The 15,279-nt window shown below is 31.6% G+C and overlaps 1 protein-coding gene across 2 annotated transcripts; it reads right to left on the bottom strand.

Annotated features, from left to right (window-relative positions):
- Positions 1 to 5,830: 5,830 nt before the first annotated feature.
- LOC131177600 (E3 ubiquitin-protein ligase DA2L-like) lies at positions 5,831 to 13,361 on the bottom strand. 2 transcript variants are annotated; one of them, XM_058142651.1, is made up of 10 exons: positions 13,217 to 13,361; positions 12,856 to 12,912; positions 12,429 to 12,663; positions 12,209 to 12,260; positions 12,086 to 12,131; positions 11,898 to 11,979; positions 11,643 to 11,787; positions 11,463 to 11,550; positions 10,433 to 10,499; positions 5,831 to 6,785 (listed from the first exon to the last, which is right to left on the bottom strand). In XM_058142651.1, the coding sequence occupies exons 3-10, from the start codon at positions 12,618 to 12,620 to the stop codon at positions 6,174 to 6,176; spliced, it is 1,284 nt and encodes a 427-aa protein (XP_057998634.1). In that variant the 5' UTR covers positions 12,621 to 12,663; positions 12,856 to 12,912; positions 13,217 to 13,361; the 3' UTR covers positions 5,831 to 6,173. The 2 variants fall into 2 exon arrangements, with proteins under 2 accessions (XP_057998634.1, XP_057998635.1); XM_058142652.1 differs by lacking the exons at positions 12,856 to 12,912; positions 13,217 to 13,361 and having other exon boundaries at positions 12,429 to 12,707.
- Positions 13,362 to 15,279: the final 1,918 nt, after the last annotated feature.

Consider the following 15,279-nt stretch of genomic DNA (forward strand, 5'->3'; position numbering starts at 1 on the left):
TAATTTTAATATCATTATATTACAATTTACTAAACATATTTTTTAGATAGACACACTAAAGAAACCTTTAATAAATGTGATGGACGATTTTAGGTTGAAATAATAATGTATAAGGCATTCGCGAAAAACACCTTATTTGAATATGAATTCTATTAATATTTTCAATATTTAAATACATCCTAAATTGATTAAAATTTCTACTCAACTATCCAGATTCGTATAAAATCTAATTATTATTATTTGAAAAATATTTGACCTATTTAATTTTAAATATTTTAATTAATAATTAAAAAAATATTATTAATAATTTATATTTTAAAATTTAATAAAATGTTTAAATTGATTTATTTCAAATATAATATATAAAAATTTATAAATATTATTATAAAAAATATATTTTATATTTAATTAATTAATTATATAAACAGGTTTAGATAACGAATACTCTAGAAATCGAACTCGACATTGGTGTTATTCTTTAAACCTAAATTCGTCTCAAATCCAATTATATACTACTAAATCCATTATATTAGGATTCGAATAAGTTGAGTACCTATAAATATCTGACCTGTTATCATTCCTAATACTAGGCCACACAACACCATGCAAATTAGCAACCAAGAGCTCAAAAATTGCACTAGGAAGATCATGTAAAATATGAATGCCCATCTCAAAATCCATAGCCAGATTAGCCAATCTATCACTTGATTTGCCTCAAGGGTAGAGTGAGTTAAAGAGACATGCTAAGCTCAGTTTGTAAGCTTTTAATATTGAAAAAACAAGTTGGCAAACGGAAAATTAGTCATGTTTAATAGAAATAAATTTCACAAAATTTTATTAAATTAATTTGTAACTCTAAAATTTGGATGTTTGTTTTAAATAAAAATTCATTTGCAAATCTGAACCAATTCCATGGAATTTGTTATAACTAAACCAAATTCCATAAGAATTACAAATGAATTCCACCAAATTTTGTGAAATTCATCTATACTAAATACTACCTAACACTCCGTTTGACATGCTGGAATTCAAAATGCAAAATTCACTTGAAAATGAATTCCAAGTAAAATTCATTTGTAAATGAATTTGTCATGGTTAGTATGTTGAAACTTAAAGCATGTGCTTGAATTGAATTTCATAAAATTATGTTTGGAATAAATGCAGAATCAAAGATTCCTTTAGTTTTATTTCCTAAAATGTTCCTGTATATTTCAAAAATATCGTCTCTTATTTAGATCTCATTCTACTCTTTTTTTTGTGCCATTTACCTCATTTTGTCCACATGACAAATACAGGCAGACACACAAATAGACATAGACATAAACAGTCGCAGATACAACATAGACAAACACAAACACAAAATCATAAAGAAACAAAAACAAACACAGATGTAAACACAAAGACAGACTTACACAAACACAGGCATACACGTGTACATAGACAAATAAATACATACATTGACAGACATTAAAAAAGATATAAAAAAAACAAACATATGCACAAACACGAATACGGATAGAGCAACAAATAAATGTGGATAGACGAAGAGACAGACGCAGACAAACATACACAAACACATAGATATAGACAAACATACATAAATACAAATATGGACAAATACAAAAAAAAAAGACAAAAACACAAATATAGATAGACAAACAGATGCAGATACAAATAGATACAAACACAAATACAAGCATAAACATAGACACATAAATATACATGAATATAAATACACGAATACGAATAGAGCAACAAATAAATGTGGATAGACGAAGAGACAGACGTAGACAAACATACACAAACACATAGATATAGATAAACAGACATAAATACAAACATAGACAAATACAAAAAAAAGACAAAAACACAAATATAGATAGACAGACAGATGCAGATACAAATAGATACAAAAACAAATACAAGCATAAACATAGACACATAAATAGACATGAATATAAATACATAGACAGATATGAACATGAACATAAATATATTGATACGAACATAGATACAAGACAGATATGAAATTGAACCAAACAGGGCCTTAGAGTTGTCATTGCCATAAACCATGATTATCAGACCCAGCCCAGCTCGACCGGTTCAATCGTAAAAACCAATAACTAGGCCCTCTTTCCAGTTTGGTTCACCCTTAAAACCCTTTTGAAGTAAAATCAGTATATACCCGTTTACCTTACCGGCTACCCGGTGAATCCATCACAGGTTTAATGGTTCAAGCGGGTTTTTCATAACTCCTTTCATTCTTGTCATTTCAACAAAAAATGACTTGGTTTTGTTTATTCTTAAATCCCAGAGCTCTATCCTTTCCTCTCATTCTCAAAAATGACCCATACCCTAGCTTCTCTTTCTAAAATTGCAACTCCCTCTCCTTTCTCAAGACTTTCATCATTTTTTGTTGGATTGACTTTCAAAAGACGATCTTTCAACAAGTCTTTCTTTGGGCTTTGTCTACTTTGCTCGTTGCCTTCGCCTCCACTTTTAGGCAATTTTTTATTCTCGAATCTCAATTGCGAATAGTTGTTCTTGATAGCAAAATGAAGAGTTATAAGATTGTGTCTTAATGTTGATGGAATTTGAACTTGTTATTGTCCAAGAAATAAAGTTCAAAGAGGAAAGATAACGTATGTGTAATGTGTTCTAATTTCTGACTTGGTACACCCATTTGATAGGTGAAATTTAACTTCTAATTTCCTTTTTCTTTTACTCATCGAGAATCTGATTTGGTATGTCCATGTTCAACAGCCATGTCCTAGTTTAAGGAATGAAAAGGAGCAATATTGTCTTCATCCATTTGGGATTTGAAGTAGCGTTGAAACATCCAAGACTTTAACCATGTTCAACCATAGAAAATGCTTTATTTCTTCTTTAATTTTTAAATTGTTATGTTATGGTGACTTATTTTGAACATAATTATTTGGATAATTATGTTATATTTATTTATTTTTAATTAATTATGATGTAGAATATGACTTGTGGACATTTATATTGAATATGATGAGATATTTGTATTAAAACTAAAATATTATTATATGAGACTTGATGTTGTGGTCCGATTTTACTCTGATTAAATCTTAAATCATTAACACTCTGCTTTCACTGGTCGGAAAACGATGCCAGAAACCAAGCATAAAGAAGCCTGCGAATTCACTTCCACCTGGACTTCCCTATAATCCAAGTTCCAAACTGACTCCAATCCATGAACTAAAAAGTTTGAAGTTCAGCTTGCCTAGCACTACACACACCCAATCTAACTCCAAAGCCAACCTGCCAAATACCCAAATGATCTCTGATAAGACCTTCACCGTCACTCAACCCAGGATTCCCCTTAGAAAGTCCATTGGTATTTAGTTTAACCTATCCAACATTCGGTCATTTCCACGGAGTAGAGGTAATAATTTTCGACAACTGTTGATATTTTCAGTGTTTGATTGAAGTTAAGGGTTTTTTCATATTTTTTAAATACATTTTAATTTAATTATTTATTAATTTAATAAAATTTTATTTATTTTAGGGATTTTATTAAATTATTTTATTTATTTATTAACAACATAAATTAATATAATTTAAGGACTTATATGTCTTATTTAATTTATTAGAATTTAAATGACCATATTTTGCTTTTTTTTTTTTCTTCCTCAATCACTCTCGTTGTCAACTCTTTCTTTTTCTCTTTCCACTTCTTTCGTTCTTTCTTTCAATTTTTAATACTCATCTTTATTCTATTGTAAAGCATGTTTCTTGATTGATTGCTTGAGTTGTTTTTGCAAATTCCTTTATCACCACGACTACGACGTCCCATGGATGGATAGCAACGAAGGAGAATTGGGTTGTCTTGTTTGTGGGAAGGAGATAAAACACTGCAGCATACCTTTCTGAATTGCATTTTATAAATGAATTACCAAAAAAAAAAAAAAAATTATAACTCATCCATTAATAATTGACATTGCCAACTGAAATTACTTAACGAATTTTATCAATTTAATAATGAAAGAATCTCGTGAACGGTAATTTGACGTTATGAGTATCTTCTTTACAACTTGATTTTCTTCATTGAAAAAACAAAATTTGATTAACAAAATTAAATCACAGCGATCAAATAATTTTCTTTCTAAAAATAGAGAAATAAACTTAAAAATAATGACATTAGAGAGAGTAAATAACAATTTCTTTATTATTATTATTATTTTTATTATTATTATTATCAATAACAATGCTAGAAATCACATAAAATTTTTTTTCTTGAAAATTATAAAATATTAATTTCCTTGATCAGAAAACCCTAAAAATAGTTGAACCTAGAAGAATTTCTTATATTTTTAATTTCTAACACCTCAACAATTAATCACTAGCAGCAATTTACAAGACTTGATCTACATTTAGAATTATGATTGTCAGAAAATAAAATTAGAAAAAAAAATAATTTACCTTTTTAAAATTTCTATAATAAAAAATATTAAATTAAAATGAAAATTTAAAATTTCTTAATAAACATCTTTAAAACTATAATTATCAATAATAACTCAAACAATAATCCTAAAAAAACCCACGTATGAATGAGACTGAACATCAAACAATAATCCTTAAAAATGCAAGTAATTTCTTTTTTCCACTGACAAGTTCTTGATTCACCGAATTCTCTATGCGCCCAAAGCACCAAACGGCACTTTATTGATAGGGTTGATGATCAGTCTTGTGCTTATATTGAGACAATAAACACATGTACAGAGTGTAACAATCCGTAAGTGATACAACTTAACTGAAACTCTTATTCATTATTTGAGAGCAGGAAGGTAAGGTAAATGATGATTTACTAGCTATGGGAAGGCAATAATTGATAATAACTAATATTTAATTTATAAAAAACTTCTCAAAACTCAGGATTTTGGAGGTTTTTATATAAAAATATTCTCAAAACTGACCCCCAAAAATCTTACCTTCCTCATAAAACCTCCCTCCTAAACAAGTCCTCATGTCTTAATTATATTAAAAAAAACCTTAACCTACCTTCAAAAACTTACTCCCAATAAGTTCAAGGAAAAAAAAAAAGCCAAACAAACTCATGAACAGATTAAAACATTACGTACAATACTATATACTCTTAATCTTTGGCATTTCTACCATTTTAAATACATCTTCCGTAAGTATGAATGCTGTTTAGCCAAACTGTCAAAGCACATATAGGAATTGAATTATGGAAATATAAATCCCAGGGCCTTCCACAAACCAAGACACAGAGAAACCAAAGATTTTCACATAAGGGTTGAAAGCATATGCCATGTGGCATATTTTATAATTTAAGAACAAGAACTGTAACTAACAGGGTGCCACTGCAAAGGCCTATTCGATTCATATGACAAAAAATAAATGAAAAGAAAGGTGGTGCCATACCTACCAAAGGCAAAAAAAAAATTATACAATAATAATGAATCTCTTTGCCAAGACAGCTATCCAATGAATATTAATGCCAAAACATGATTGAATTTGAGCAAACATAATCAAAACAAAGTTGCACAATGCAAGTCGAGCCCAAGAGTCTGTTAAGATGAACAAGTCATAAATACATTGAAGTTCAGCTTGTTTACAGCCCCCCAAAGCACAACACTCCACCAGGAGGCAATACCATGCAATTGGTAAGGGGTGAAAAAGTTTGTTTTACAACCTTAATAAGCTGGATAGGCTATTCATTGGTTATTAAAGATTCAACGAAACCATTATAAGAAAAATAGATAAGACCTTCAATACTCTACAAGTTAATGTAATGATTCAGCTCATACCAATTCATCCTCCTACAATGGATTAAGGCCAGATATTACTATAGAAAGCATCATAAAATGATTTTGCTAACTTAAGAGTTCTGAACATTCTAAAAAAATTATATAGAACTATGAAAAGAAAGAATCTGTCTCAATATGAATGTCATAAGCAAACAACCTTTCATCCACTGAGACAATCCATTTTCCTTCAACAAGTATATAGAGAGATAGAGAGTGCAAAGGAAAGAGTAATCACTACCTCGATCTCTTAGCCACTTGCATGTAGCACATTGTGCGCTCATCCTAGCTCAATACTCAGCTAGCTGAAAAGCCGTAAGTGGCATCATTTGTTTGGAATTGGTAACCTGCTCTTGAAAACAGTTGCCACGCACTTCGAAACTATTGCCACGCACTTCCTGGTCCACCTGTCATAGCTTGAGCCTCAGCAAGAGAAACAGCCATGGCCAGCATCATCTGCTCCTCAAAACTCTCAGGAACAATGGGTCCAGAGTTACTCTGAAATTGCTCCCCAATTTCGTCCGCTGGCGGTGGCGGCGGTGGCGGCGGAGGTAATAAAACAGAAATTCCACCAGCATCTTCTGCTGTATCAGAGCTTCCGCAACTAGTCCCACCTTCAGCAGTATCTGATCCTTCATCTGCAGCCCATTCTCCATCATTTCTTCCAGTGGCCATTCGGCAATCTGCTGACATATTGCAGGAGCTCTGTGCAGGGGGGTAATTCTCTGCATCCTGATCTGGCCTGTTGTAAAAGCTACTACTGCCTGGAAGCATGTTGCATGCTGAAATGTTTCCATTATTATGAGCAAAAGATTCCCCACCCATCTGCTGACGCTCGGCAAGGGCAGCTATTGCACTAGCAAGACCCCCGGAAGGGGAGGATGATGAGCCAGTCACAGTTGCCATTGCTTGCGATGCATAATGACCTTCTACAGCATAGTTTTCAGATGAAGTAGCATCGATATAAACTGGATTTTTCTGTCTGCCATTCTCCTGAATTACCATTTTTGTCCAATTCAAAAATAACTTAATCAGCTGTCTACAACCAAGACGATAAGAACAGAAGTCAAATCTTGAAAGACATCTATTTTACATAAAAAATTATTTGGGATTGTGGAATAGCTACTACACTAAATAATTATTCCTTATTTAAAATCTGAATCAAACCTACAATATTTAATCCACATGGAACAGTTACCCCATTTCCATCTTGTTCCATGCCAATTCGTGGACCAAACAAAGCCTGGAAGATAAATAGTATTCTATTGATTTAGTTTCAAGTTTAGTTCTTCCTAAAAAGGCAAGCACATAGAATCAGTCCAAAGGTGCATGGAGAATAAAAAGATAGGTTAATGAACTTCTTTCCAGTGAGTACGGCGATAAGTCCTTGTGTTGTCCTAGCATTATTGATACAAAAAATGATGGTTTTTGGTGCATGTGTTTTAATAGTAAAGCAATAAAAAAGATCACCATAAATTACAGGTCTCTCATTCCTCAACTTGACGACCTTCTTGATCAACTTCATGGTGCAATAGTAATCTCTAAAATTGACATTTGTTGTGGATATCACTAGATATGAGTGAGACTTGGAGATGAGTGGAAGAGTATCTTCAGAACCAGAAATGAGCTTTATGAGCAACTAGTTATGCTATTCAAACTCTCCAATGCTCTTATTCTTTTAAGCAATACATGTCACATGTCTTTAAACGATTATGGATAATATTGTTGTTTACTTTGATGATATTTTGATTTACAGCAGAATGGTTGACTAGAATATGGAGCATTTGAGAATAGTGTTCCAAACATAAAGGAGAAGAAGCTTCATGTCATGCTAACCTAAAATTCTGGTATGTTATTTCTAATATAAAAATCAGAGTGGATCCAATTCAATATAATTGAGAATTCTAGCAGCCCATTGCCCCTATCATTGATTGTTCAATAGAAGGATTGTTCACTTGGATAGAATCAACATAATAACTCTGAACATACCAAGGAACAGATGACTAAAGCTCCAGTTCTGCCCTCCCCAATTTTAACATAATGTTTTGAGGTTGATTAGTGCTTTTAGTGTTGAGTTGATGCTGTTCTTAGTCAACAAGGGACGTCCATTGTCTTATTCAATAAAAAGTTCAAGCTTTAGATTATTGGAGTCATTATTAGCTTCGCAAGGTGATGTGTTGCATTTTTATATTAAATTTGGTGTAATTTTCTTTGGGTTTTTATAGTGCTTTTATTGATATTTAGTGCTAAATTGAGTCTTAATTGTGTTTCTTGTGTTTTCACTCTGATTTTTTGTGTTTGATGGTTTTAGGTGCCATAGACATTCAATTATGGAATTGAAGTTATAATTGGAGCATTTTGGCACAATGGGGAGCAATTTAGACAGTGGAGTGCATGGCTAGGCAGTGGAAAATGGCCAAGTTCATGCCTAGGCCATGTGGAACCGAAATAGCTGAGAAAAATTTAAGCTTTCAAGTGAGGCAGTGAAGTGCACAGCCTGACTGTACAGATGGTGATTTGCACGATCCCTTGCCTATTTTGATAGGATTTAGAAACAAACTTAAACTCTCACCATTCTAGACGCCTCCTCTAATATAAATACATCTTTTTACACCTAGGAAGTGACTTTGGCAACCTTAGACACTCCAAGAAACACAATTTTGGCTAGATTTACTCAAGACTCAAGGGTTTGGCTACTTTGGGAGAAGGATTCAAGATTCAAGAGATTGGGCTTGGTTTCGTCGATCAAAGTTTTTCTTTTCTTCCCTTATCTTGATTTAGATCTTTTATTCTAGTATTTTACAATGAGTTTGGGTTTTGAATCAAGAATAATGAGTTTGGATTTTGAGATTATGAGTAACTAAAAATTTTCCTAGGTACTTGATGCAGCTTGAACCTATTTCAATCCAGGTTTTTGTATTAATTCATTAATTCAATTTCCTATTATTTATTCCTAGTGCTTTTGGGTGCTATAGTTGGTACTTGGAAGATTTGATTTATGTTGCTACTGGAAGGGAAGGTATAAATCTGTTGAAAATAATAGGAATCATTAACATCTTGAGCGGAAGCAATACAAGTTAACCTATGGGATTTGTGTGATAAACTTATCTTAATGAAGTAATTTATGTCAGTTTTACCATTGAAAGATAGATTACAGGTATAAATTGATATGTTAAATAAGTTGGGAGAGATTATTGGATACTAGGCTTTATTGATCCTTGATTTAATAATTAAATTTGGATTATTAAACAAAATAATTAGAATTGATTAATAGTGAAAGTGAAATCAGGTTACCCTAGAGCTTTATTCCATTGATAATAGCATTTATTGTGATTTCTTAGAGTTAATTTAATTTAATTTAGTTAATTTCAATGCTCATCACTTTTCAGTACTCTAAAAATTAGTGGAATTGGCGTGTTTTTTTAGTAATTAATCTCAGTCCTGGAAGGAACAATACTTCTTATCACTTTGTTACTTGTTGCGATTTCATGCACTTGCAAATTAGCCTATCACCAAGAGTTTGTTGTCTTTTCTAATTATGAAGTATTGAAATATTTGAATGACCAAGCCAACATACTTAAACTGTTGTCAACTTGTCATACAAAATATATTGAATCTTTTCAGCCATTCCTTTTATATTATGAAGCATTGAAATATCTGAAATCCTAACATTAAACTTGAACATTCTCTTTTCTAACGGCTAAGTTTGTAGAATGAAACAAAAGTTGCTTTTGAATTGTTCTTTAGTAATTAATACTAAGCAATTTTTCTCCTATCTCAAGAAACCAGGATTTACTCGGACCTCCATAGATGAAATTTGAGAACTTAATACGATGAACTCTACCACTATATCAAGAGACCAAGTTCTTAGACCTTTGTAAATGCCAAGAATTGCAATTGTACATTCTTGAGTAATATGGAGGCCATTATTGAAATAATATAGTATGCTCAAAATAGTATGGCCTTGTGTTGTCCACAAATTACATGAAATTCTCAAACAAAAAGAAAGACGGAAAAGATGAAAAGGAAGGAAATGTGAATGTTAATTTTTCAATAAAGGCATAAAGCCAAGATTGTCTCCCTTAAATACCATAAGGCTATATGCCTATACAAAGGAAAACCATAACTTAAGAGTCCATGTTTCCATTATATTATAATAAATAAAGTTCCCATATAAACAAGACCCACCAAAATGAAAGACAAGCTTTTAGTTAAGCCTTCATATTCAGCATCTAAGCTGATAGTAATCTCTAATATATTACAAAATTACATAGAGGCAAGCCAAAATAAAGAGTATTGCAAATCAAGTAATGTACCTGAACCTAGAAATATAAATTAAGAATATAAGTGATCTCAGCATTTGGATAATCATGGGATGTCAAAGTGTCAACCAGATTCTAGCATGCCACAATAGGAATAATATTAACATCTTTCTTTACAGATGGTCATTTACATTCCTATCCATCAAGTTTTTCATTCAACAACTATAATACAAGGAATTCAAGGATAAGATGACACTATCTAGCCAACTTTTGCAAACCAGGGACTTTTAAATTGAAACTGTATTTTCGAGATCCAAAGCCTCAAATTTTGTAGCCAGTCTCACATGTACATAGGTGCTATCAATCAAGAATATTTACCTGAATAGAAAGCCAAATAGCCTCCATAACCATAATGTCTTCAAGATCTAGATCAAATTCATCATCCCTACAAATTTCATTTAGATTTGATATATTATAATTAAAACAACAGAATAAAAATCATACCAATTCACAATATTTAATTATGCTAACAACCTACAAAATTCAAAGCCTTGTTATGTGAGTATGTTACTTAAGGGCCTGAAAAACAGGTCCATCAATCATTGATCAAAAATTCATATGATTGGACACCAAATAAACCAGGGAATGTGCGTGCATTTGTGCATTACATATTTTAGAAACAGAACATTTTTAATGTATTTGTAACCAATATGTTTTTAATAATTCATTTATCAACATCTTCTGTCAATAAAAGGCCATTGCCAAATTATGGTCCCACCAAAACGGGGTCCTGCAAAGAAACTTTGGAGACAGTACATTACCAAATTGGCAGGAAGTTACTTTAAGAAACAAATCTGCACCCTTGTGGTTGCAATTAGAAAACATTTCCCATGGCATTAAAAAAATGACTTTATCTATCAAAAGGATATACCACTATATAAAATAAAAAGGTAAACAAGTGGAAATAACCAAATTAAAGCCAAAATAAAATTCACTGCAATACTTTTGGTCAGCACGATCAAATGTTCAGCAGTTAAGATCATTCAATCCAACAAACATACCACTAAATACCTATCCAATAGTGGCACAGTTTCTTTTTAATTATAAAATCACAAATTACATAAACCTTCCCATAATTATGTATTTGTGAGGTTAATTTGCCAAAGTTGCTTGCTTCTTCTTCTATGATAAAAATACAATAGCAAAAGGCATCATAAGGAATTACAGTCTTCAAAGAAGATTACGAATACCAAAACCTTCTATTTTCCTATTGATTTTTTTTCATAAAAAGAACTACACTATTTGCTAAATTGAAGACCAAATAGAAAACACAAAAATATATCACAACCTTACCCTGTTCCCTTAAGTATGAATTAAAGGAAAAACAGAAAAATAAAATACGGTATACCTGTTCAGTCTATTATGTGGAGCATGTCTGATTGAGTGTTGAGAAGGAACAACTTCCTCACTTTCCACAGAAGACCTAAGAGATTGAACTTCACAATAGTAGAAGCAGAAAAGTTATGCCCACGGCATTATAAAAAATTGAACATAAAAATGAAAAACCAGAATTTCAAAGAGGGGATACCAGCAGCAGAATCATATTCAACCTCCCCTGGAGCAACACTGGTACTTGAAGAACTTAAGTCTAGTCTTTTCTGCATTCTCTCTTCTTCATCCTGAATTTCCTGCTGCCGCATCCTAATTTTTGCTTCTATAACACGTTGTTCTTCCTGCAGAATTTCAAGATATGTATATAACATGCAACCCCAACCACTGAAAACATCAAGAAGGGGTTCCCAGTATAGGAAATTACAGGTCATAAAGGCTAATTAAATCTTACAATTTGCTCCATGCCCTTTTCCTCTTTTGATTTCACACCTCGATACTCCACAGCATAATTTGAGGTTTTGCAAAAAGGACATCTGATATTGTTAAAGCATGACAAGAATACAAAACATGGATCCCAAAAGGAGTCAAATTGGGAAAAAAAAATGCAACTGAGCATCAAAATCTTGCACGTAAGGATACTGAGTAGGACGAGTTGAATTAGGATTTTTCATCTGCAGAAAACACTCTGGTGCCAAGAAAAATCAATTGCATACAAAACATTAACAACAAAATATGTCTTTGCAAAATTCATTGACCAATTACCTGTACAAATGCCCTTCATGCAACATCGTGATCGGTTGAGACTTGGGTAATACTGAGACAAAAATAAATAGCAAGGATTTGTCACATACACCTCAAATATTCAAATTTCAATTCTGTTAAAATGAATCTCAGGCAGCCGATTCCTTTTCCACAATTAACAAGAAACCATTTAGAAATAGAATAGAAACTAATACAGAAAGAAATTGATAGAGAAACAAACCAAGAAGCAAATGGGGCATTCTTCGTGATCATTGCAAAAATCATCATCCCCAGGATAACATGGTGCGAGCTTGGATTCAAGAATGAGCTTTCTTAACTTCTTATGGTCCACATCTTTGTGAACATAGAGGCCTTGTGGCTTTGTATACCTCTCATCAACCACTTGTCTCCTCCTTCCCAGCTTATTACCCATCCAATTCTAATGGACAACTTCTTTTTGTTGCTCTTTTATTATTCTTCAATCGAGTTAAAAAAAAAATCAAACATAACAAAAACAAGGGGTGTGGGGACAGGGAGACAAAACTACTTCAATTGCTTAACACATTTTGAATTGAATCAGAAACAGCAGATACAACAATGAATTATTTGATATACTAAAATCCTAACATTATGGTCTCATAAGACAATCAACAACAACAACAACAGACCAGACTATGTGTTCCATTCTACTCAATTCAGCATCGGCAATAACTGGCCACAAACTCCTGCAAAAGAAACAAAATGAAAATGAAATTAAAATTTCCAATCAAAATCATAAAAGAAAAACCCTAACTATTCCAAATATCCAACAACATTGACCACTAAAACACATAATTCGTAGCTCAATCGGTTACAATTGGCCAGAAGGAAACATATCCAAATCCCTAGAACCATAAAAAAAAAGGTAAAAATTGACAGTCGAAAATTGAAGACAGCAGCAGAACAACACTTCCCACAGCAGAAACAGCCACCACACTAAACACTACGCTTCATAAACGCAAACACTAAGAAATGAAGAAGAAGAAGAACCTTGAAATTGTAAAAAACGAGAAGAACCACAGAGAGATAGAGAGAGAGAGAGAGAGAGAGAGTCTCTCTGAGAAGAAGAATGGAAATGAAGAGATTTGCAAGCAAGAAAAGGAACAAAATCAGAACTTTCTTTTTTTCTCTCTCTCTATTAGTAGTCGTTTTAATAATAATAATAATAATAATAAGATATAACGATTTTGTCCGTTTGGTGTTTGTTTGTTTCTTTCCTTCCTTGGGCGGTGGAAGCTTTTTAATGGGCGACGGAAAATAGAGGGAAGAGATTAATTTATTATTTCAATGTATTGTACTTGTAAGCTTGGAGAAGTAAGGCACGTTAACGGTTAGAGTAGTGGAGGAGAAAAGAATCATCAAACATCATTCTATTCTTTAAAAGTTGGGCCTTCGTATTTTTCCTTCTTTTTTTTTTTTTTTTTAATTTATACATACGCGCTACTGATTGCCGTGCGCTTCACTTTTTCGACATGTTTGGCTTTTTTTTTTTTTTTTCTTCTTTCCATAGATGGATAATATTTCATTACAAAAGGCAGCAAGATAGGTCCAAGCTAAAAAAAAAAAAAAAAAACTAAACCCTAGAGCCGGATCCAACCGGCAGAGAAGCAACTCGAACGCCATTGTACAAGCACTGCCGCACCAAGCATCTAGAAGCTTTGGACCAAAACACTGAACCATGGAAGCTTCGACAGAGGAGGCCACTCATCAAAGACAAAAAATCTCAAAAAGCCCAAGAGAAGCCAAAAGCAAACTCAGGTGAAGTAACAGGAGAAAAGCAATAAAACTCAGAAGCTTTTCGAGAGTTAGGCAGAGCTCACTAGCAAATTATGGCCGTGGAGGGATTAGACGCTACACATAAGCGTCGGTAGACGTCCCCAGAGGTGAATCCACTAGCCCATGAAAAAGAATACTCATAAAGCAAAGACTGCCCCCTCAACAATATAAGCATGCATGCCACCGAAAATTGAGACCAACAACACAATCAGATACTGTAGCAGTAGATCAATAAAACCTATTTACACTAACCCAATCGTGGTAAGGATGAATCCACTCAGCTAAGTCGAGGATAGGGCTTACCTCTAAGCAGGCAGAGAGTTTCGGCTAGAATCGAAGAGCAAAGAAAATGAAAATCTCAACAATCAACTTTTTAATAAATATTATAAATTACCAAGAGCGCAACAATTATTTAGCCTTTAAATTCAAATTTCGTTAATAAATTAGTTATTGTTATTATTTACGTTTCAATTTACAATAATTTAGCATTAAAATTTTATTTTATTAATAAAATAATTTTTATATTAAATTTTATATTTTTAATTTATATTTAAATAACTATAAATATAAAATTATTTTATATTTTATAAAATATATAATTATTTAAATATAAAATGAATAATTAAATAAAAAATTTAGATGTAAAAATTATTTTATTAATAAAATAAAATTTTAAGAATTAAATTATTTTAAATTAAAAATTAAAAAATAGAGTTAACGATTAATTTATATGGTAAAGACTAATTTATTTGTAGAATTTAAATTTAAAGATCAAATTATTACTTAAAAAATATGGCAGAGGCTAACATGTAAATTTTGCTAAACTTTAAAGATTTAATTATTTGGCCTCCTTCACTTGCATGCTTCTTTTATATATATGGATCTCAATTTTATTAACTTTATTTAAAATAAATTTAAGCTAATTAATTTATAATTTTAGGACACAATTAATTAAAATTCTCAAAGAAGCTTTTGATAAAACTTACAAATGATAATTAGGCTTTATTATTTTCTGAAAATAATTTTTAAAAATAATTATTTTTATTATTTATGTATTGTACTAAAAGTGAGAGAAATAAATCATTTTTTAGCATTTTAAATTACATTAAAAAATTATTACTTTTTAAAAAAAGTTGGGTTTTTTTAAAAAGTTTTTTTAATGTTTCGTATTTTATATTTTATAAGAATATTTTTATCTTATATAGAATAAAAAAATATATAAAAAATCATACACTTGCTAATAATAAAAAATAACATTATTTTTATATTTTTCAGAA

Source organism: Hevea brasiliensis, unplaced genomic scaffold (assembly GCF_030052815.1).
Source record: "Hevea brasiliensis isolate MT/VB/25A 57/8 unplaced genomic scaffold, ASM3005281v1 Scaf62, whole genome shotgun sequence".
NCBI classification, from domain to species: domain Eukaryota; kingdom Viridiplantae; phylum Streptophyta; class Magnoliopsida; order Malpighiales; family Euphorbiaceae; genus Hevea; species Hevea brasiliensis.

Excerpts from the sequence above, each read along its gene's own strand:
- LOC131177600 (XM_058142651.1), bottom strand. The coding sequence starts at position 12,620 with ATGGGTAATAAGCTGGGAAGGAGGAGACAAGTGGTTGATGAGAGGTAT. Across the intron at positions 12,261-12,428 it reads AATGCCCCATTTGCTTCTTG|TATTACCCAAGTCTCAACCG; the intron begins GTTTGTTTCTCT and ends TTTTTGTCTCAG. Across the intron at positions 11,980-12,085 it reads AATTCAACTCGTCCTACTCA|ATGTCCTTTTTGCAAAACCT; the intron begins GTATCCTTACGT and ends TAACAATATCAG.